This window comes from Coffea eugenioides, unplaced genomic scaffold (genome assembly GCF_003713205.1).
Source record: "Coffea eugenioides isolate CCC68of unplaced genomic scaffold, Ceug_1.0 ScVebR1_1211;HRSCAF=2029, whole genome shotgun sequence".
NCBI classification, from domain to species: domain Eukaryota; kingdom Viridiplantae; phylum Streptophyta; class Magnoliopsida; order Gentianales; family Rubiaceae; genus Coffea; species Coffea eugenioides.
This window is the reverse complement of record NW_020861598.1, coordinates 1-7,260: the sequence shown is the minus strand read 5'-3', so window position 1 is coordinate 7,260 and position 7,260 is coordinate 1. Positions and strand designations below refer to the sequence as shown.

At 35.1% G+C, this 7,260-nt stretch overlaps 1 protein-coding gene across 1 annotated transcript; it reads left to right on the top strand.

Moving 5' to 3' along the window:
- Positions 1-322: 322 nt before the first annotated feature.
- Positions 323-6,723, top strand: LOC113755121 (dihydropyrimidinase-like; the record flags this gene model as incomplete). The annotated part of the gene is made up of 5 exons (XM_027299191.1): positions 323-599; positions 1,538-1,705; positions 4,638-4,689; positions 6,085-6,354; positions 6,465-6,723. Coding segments are annotated over exons 1-5 (848 nt in total), but the record flags the coding sequence as incomplete, so codon positions are not given.
- Positions 6,724-7,260: the final 537 nt, after the last annotated feature.

Genomic DNA, 7,260 nt, shown 5'->3' with positions numbered 1-7,260 from the left:
GCATGGCCTGTGTTTCAGTAACTGCTTATGCTTCCTCTTCGATGTTTTATTTCTAAACCCATTTATATATGTTGATTCCGGGAACCCAATACCTGTTCCACTTCTGCCATACGCAACATTTCCAAACCGGCCCGTGCCTGTTATTAGGTCACCACTTGCTTTTGTAAACATATTCCTTTCATCATCCGTACATGTCAGTTTCTTTGCCATATTTTTTACCTTTTCACGTGCCAGCTTCTTTACCATATAATTTACTTTCCACACCTGTCTTTGGAATATGTGAATACACTACAGAATTTACCATCTATTGTTTGGTCAAAATTCGAGTTCCAGATTCGGGAAGTAACTAAAGTCAATAGGCGCCAAGTACCAAATAGTCAACTGTTGGATTATTGAAAAATCGATCCTCAATGATTTCTCATCAGTCTATTCAATCAATCCACTGCTCAGTCCAGTAATATAAAACACCATTGATTCGATTCCAGCAACTACTCACTCAAATGGGCTTTGTTAGTTTTCTCACCATGACGAAGAGATTCACTGGAATCATCGCTATTCTCTTGTTGCTTTCGCTGACAACAGCCTCTGCTTCTCAGGAGGTACTACTACATATACTCCTCTTTCTAAATTCAGCAACTCTTTATCGAGGATTTTCATCAAGTTTACTCTAATGGGTTGCTTGGAAATATTGTAAAAGTTTCTTCCTTTTGTTCTTTTTCCCTTTACTTCTTTTATTGTATATTTTATAGCTTCAATTTTCTTCTTCCTGGATATGATGTAGTATTGCAATGCAGTGGGAGATATTGAAATGAGATATGATTGAATGAATCGAGAAATTTGCTGTTTGTATTTCTTGATAATTCGACTTTTAAATTATTGATGAAGTTAATACTACTACTTCGATTTACATGTTCATCCGTACTTCGTGGGTGTTTCTTCTCTAGGGAAAATTAGTGAAAAGGGTGGTTTATGTTGCCTATGTAATAAAGAGGACGCAATTGTATTTAGTGTAACGTTCTGTTGTACTGATGTCTGTGCGAGTTGTGGGTTATTTACTGATGTGTGGTGAGTCATTAGTGTAAAATTTTTGCGTTAGAATGATGAAAACATGACAAATCAGTCTCCACCTAATTTGAACATTGAGCTATTTTTCATCTTCATTGAAGATAGAAGGTCCCCATTCTGTCTTCAAAACTGGGATATTTGATGTCCATTTGCAAAATTGACTGTTTTAGTATTGACAGAGAGAGTAAAACGGAGATTTGGTGTCGACTATAAAATAACAAATCAAAATTTCACTGCAATGGATAACCTGACATGCTTAGTCCTTTAAATCTTACTTCCGAGACTCGAATCTCTTTTTGGTATTATTCCATGGGAGAACACGAAACCTGATAAAAAAACATTCTCCATGGGCAATTTTTTGTGCTTCTCTGCTAAGTTGGAGAAGCAAGTGGCAGAAAATTTAGTTGACTAAATAATGTAGATAAACCTAGTATCGATGAATGTTTCTGACATAATTTTGTCCCTATTGTAGTTTTGTGATGCTAGGATGGATTACAGTGTTGTGGGATGTGGAGGATCTGACTCCACTTCACAAACGATCTTGATTAAGGGAGGGACAGTTGTAAATGCTCACCATCAACAGGTCGCTGATGTTTTTATAGACAATGGGATTGTTACTGATGTGAAACCTAACATCAAGGTACTATTTCGTTGTTGCATGGTCGAATCACAAATTTTGAACTGGTCTGATGTTAATTATGGCACAAACTAGCCATGGGTGCCATGTTTCATGTTGTCTTTTTTACAGGGGTTGCTTTAAAACCATCAAGCACATCTCAGTCAATTTGTCTTCATCTTGTGTTATTACCTCTATATAATGGTGTCAACCCTCATCTCTTTTTTTCATTCAATTGGGTTCTTTTTCTTGCAACTTCTATTCAATTTTTTAGGCTGAAAAGCTTAAGTTATGGATTTCTTGCATAATCAAATAATTATCTTGAAAATGTATCAGATTTTTCTTTAAAACAATGTCATTCACTATTTATTTGCAAAATAGACTGCTGTATGTGCGTTAAGAAAATCACTAAATATCAAAAATAGTATTTATAATATTTGAATATATGTAACATCTCATGGACTATATGTGAACTGCTATATGATACTCAAAAGAGATGGAATTGTGCATTAGATGTATGTAGAACAGAGTGAGCATATCATATCTAATATCGTCTAAAACAGGGCTTACCCCATATGTTAATCCCATTATGTTGCTGTTTAAATCATGTCCTGTCTTATAAGGTCTTGTCAAGAAAATCTCATCAAATCATGGCTAAGTACTGAAATAACTTGTGACATCTACAATATATGCTAATAAATTTGATCAAATCACCTTTCTTTGCTGTCTTATTTTGGACTTCAGATGGATTTATGTTAAAGCTAGAACAACTGTAAGTGCTATGTCTAAATTAAATATTAACAGCCCTTTTAGCCTGACCCAACAAATATGAATCGGAAAATGTTGGTTACTGCTATAGAATGGGGTGGACTGCTGCATTTTACATTCATTTTGTAGTATGGCCTTCAGGTAAGGTTTCTGGTATCGAAATTTCTATTTGTCCAAGTTCTGGTGTCATTTTGAAAATTAGCAGGTGGCAATGTTTTAATGTTTAGGATGTAATATTGATTATGAGTGGGTGAATGTCATGCCAATCAAGGAATATGAAGTATGTTTTAAATTAGGGCAGGCAAACAATCCTACCAGCCATTAAACTTTTGGTAACTCAAGTATTTTGAGTTTCATATTGGTTACCAAGCTTCAACAAAAAAAAATAATAATAATAAGAAAAAGGGTAGCCAAGTCCACCCCCAAGAAATGATTGTTGATTTACATAAAAGAAAAAATTGGTCACAAACTCACAGAATAGGCATTTGTACAGTCATTCCGTTGTGATTTGCCATTAATTCAAAGAACATGCATAAAAGCGGGGTTAAGATTGTCCAGCACCAAATGTAGGATTTTTTATCAACAAGAAAAATTTGAACGAGTCAACAATATATTGTTTTAGCACTTTCCAAATATTTTCTAGTTACATGGAATTTTTTTTTATCATATAATTTACTACAAACATGGCTAAACTACATAATTTTAGCACCTCTCACTAATTTCTTTCTTGTTTTCATTTTGCACCTTCATCTTCCTTGCTGGTTTTGGAAGACAATCAAGCCATGGCAGCTGCAGTAATCCAGCATGCTGCCGTGCTCATCACCACAGATGTAGTTTTGGATGAAAGGGACATTGTTTGAGTCGATTTTTCCCATAGAATGCAATTCTAACATTGGATTGGGCCAAAAATGGCTGTTGATCAGCCAAATAGGTATAGACAATGCACCAGCTCCCTTTTTAGAACATAATTAGATTCACAAAAGTTATACAAAATCACGGAGGCATCCAGGAAAGCATAATTGTAACCAAACCAGACAGATAACAGCCCCAAGGGCATGAATTTTGGATCACAATCCAAGAGCCAATGACACCCATTTCTATTTATTGAGTTGAGAAGTTTATCTTTGACCTTAAAGCACAAAAACAGAGAAACCTAAAGAAAAGATAAAAGAAGTTGATATTTGGATGTTGATTCTTAAGTTAGAGGTCATTGTGCAGCCATAGAAGTGGCTGCTGGAATATGAGAGATGGAGAAAAAGAAAAAAAAAAGCCCGACCTGAACCCGTAGGCAGTTTTGTCTATCCATTATTTTACCAGGGATACCATTGTCCTTTACCTGTTAACCATCACCACAATTACTACTTGAATGCCTTGACTACCAGTCAAGGGGATAAAGTGCTAAAAAGATAATGTTAGGGGGTAAAGTGCAAAACACTATGAACCTTAAGGGGACTTTTCATGATTTTCCCTATATAGTGAGTAGACAATTATGTCCTCATCTTTTGTCTTCTCCGTCCGTGCCAAATTAGACAGAATGGCTACTAGTGTACCTGTTTATTGAGTTAAGTGGCCAAATTGAAACTTGAAATGGTTGAGTGGTCAAAATTATACTATTTGAATAGTTGAATGGCCGGCAGGATTTTTTGCCTCTTAAATTATTTTTAATCTAAATGTGCTTGCAGGACAGATTTTATTTTGCAAAACCAAATCATACAACATGAACGAAATGATTGATGAAAACGAGTAAGTTCACATACAAATTGTTATTTTGAATCTTAAAGCATGACTTATATGGCGAGCGAAGTTTGATTTGTTGTGTGTCATATACAATTTGAAGCAATGGTTATACATTGCATTGGTTGTTGAATTTGTTCATATATATATATATATATATGTATATGTATATAGATGTAATTGTATATATATATATGTATATGTATATAGATGTAATGGGAAATTAGTTGTAGCATGAAGTCTGTGGCTGCAAGTCAATAGATTTTGGCTTCTTAGCACTATTGTCTACTTGCATCTTTTGTAATTTGGTTTACTGAGCATTCAGAACTCAGTATCTTCTCATTTAGATTGTAAATTACATGACCTCAGATGCCCTTGCAATCTATTATGCCTCTTTTGTATATGATTTTACTGCACATAATTGCTATCTGAACGTCAGAAGTCCCATCTTCAGGTCAGTGATGAAGTTACAATAGTTGATGCCACTGGAAAGTTTGTCATGCCAGGTAATATCTTCTCGTTGAGGGTGCAGTTTTTTTTTTTTTTTTTTAAAGAAACTAAAATTGTTTTGGGGAACAATTTTAGTGTTCTATTATATACTTCACATGAATCATGTTATTCCATTGATCTTGTTTCTGTGTTGCTTTCATTTGAAAAGCACATCCAAAAGATATCAATTTAAGCGTATAGCTGATTGAATTTTGAATATGGTAAGTTAGTTGTTCTCAGAGCAAAACAAGTAAAGCCTGTGCAGATGGTTGTGAAAGTGCAGATGATTTATTAAATAGTCCTTTGGTCCAAAGTCTTGTACCTTTCAATTTTAGCTTTCTTATCTCAGCTTTTTAAGTGCCATAGTTGTTTACTGAGTAACTTAAATGAGATGCATAGATTAGTGAGGAGCTGTGCTGGGGTGTTACACTCTTAAATGCATAAAATGGATGGCTTACTGATGCATCTAAATAAATGAATTAGAAGGAAAGATAATTCTGTGCCTAATGGAGAAAAAGGTCAAGGCATAACATATATTGAAAAAAATGCAGCACAAGAAGGCATGGCATGACATCATGTGAATATTATGAGGTGTCATGAGTTTGTACTAGAAAAGTTTGCTATGCCTCGAAAGCCTTCTTCTTTACTTTCAGCCCCTTTGACTGAGACCCTTGCACATGGAGAGACCTCTTACTCTCATGAGCATCGAGAAGCTTGGATAATGTTTTAAGTTTCTTTTCTTTTCAATATGTAGTATTTTTTCTTTTCCGTTAATTGCTTCTTTTTTTTTTGTCGTTATGGCTTGTTATTTCCATTAATTCATACATATCCAGGTCAAGTATATTTTGAGAGGTTGGCATCTGGCTGACTAATTTGGTGAAACAGTAGCTATGACAGCCTGCTAACTTGCATTTGGTCAAGTGCACAAGTTTTGGCATATTTCAAAATACAACTTTGGGACCAGATAAACATTACAGACTTAACCAAGCAAGAGCATTAAATGAAAGTGGATTGTTGTGAAACATCAGAGTAGTAAAACTATTATGAAATTTTTTATGGTTGTGGAACACAAATATGAGCAAACTTAGTATATTCTCGCCAGAGCTAATGCTATAGCACAGTTGTTTTGAAGTTTGCAGAACCTTCTTGCTATAGTTAGTCATAATTCTACAACTCTTCTAGATTTGGTTAGAAATTTCAGTAATCTGCCTTCTCATTTTCCTTAATTTCTCACTTTATTGTCACTTTGGTAGCTTCTATAATCTGTATATTTTTTTCTCCCAACTTGATACTTCCAAAACTGCAGTTGTTTATCTTAAATTGGAAATTTTAAATTGGTGATTGTTTTTGTTTGCATATTCTATTTTGTGATGATCCTTATATGATGTATTGCCTTGATCCATTAATGTCAGGGGGAATTGATCCTCACACTCACCTGGAATTTGAATTTATGGGTACTGAAACAATTGATGACTTCTTCAGCGGGCAAGCGGCTGCACTAGCAGGTGGAACAACCATGCACATTGATTTTGTCATCCCGGTGAATGGGAGTCTATCTTCAGGGTTTAAAGCATACGTAGAAAAAGCAAAGAAGTCTTGTATGGACTATGGTTTCCATATGGCAATAACCAAATGGGATGATACTGTTGCAAGAGAAATGGAAATTATGGTTAAAGAGAAAGGTTTGTATACTTTTCTAGGTTAAAATTCCATGAGTTGGGCTTATACAGTAATTTATCAAGAAGTTATACCTCCCTTTTGATTGACTGCACAAATTTTCCCTGCCTTGCAGGCATCAACTCCTTCAAATTTTTCCTAGCGTACAAGGGTGCTCTCATGATTAATGATGAGCTTCTGTTGGAGGGACTTAAAAAATGCAAGTCTGTTGGTGCTTTAGCCATGGTTCATGCGGAAAACGGGGATGCTGTTTTTGAAGGCCAGAAAAGAATGATTGAACTTGGTATTACTGGTCCAGAGGGTCATGCACTTTCAAGGCCCCCTTTGGTAATCTTTTTGAGTACAAATAGACGTCCCTTGTTGATACTGTCCATGTGGGTGTTTCCTTTATTTCCTTGTCTTTATTACTTATTCCAGAGAAGTTGCATAGTTCTTGCTCATAAAACAATTGCATGCGGTCTTTACTCACTCAAATGGTTGCTTTGTTGTACTTGGGCCTACTTTCTTAGCCTAAGACTATCATTTTCATCTGAGATTTGCTTTAATTTTGGAAATACAGGAAGGAGGCTCTGGCTTTTCTAACCACCTCTTTGGTTACCCTAAATTTATGTTCTTGATCATTTATCATTCTGTTTCATCTCCTCAAATCAATCTCTATGTGACTTTTTATTCAAAATGTTTTTGGATGGAATAAGGAAGCGTGAAGAGCAATTCTTCAAAATCAGTTTTAGTATGATTTGACAGACCCGGGGGTGTTATGATGAGGGGATTTATAGTTAAGATATTTGTTTCTTTAATAATTGTTGACCATTACTACATTCATGACCTCTAGGTCGTGGATCTAATTTAAACTTTATTGTCTTACTTTACTCTCTATCCCAATCTTCCTTTTGTTGTATTGGACTACATTC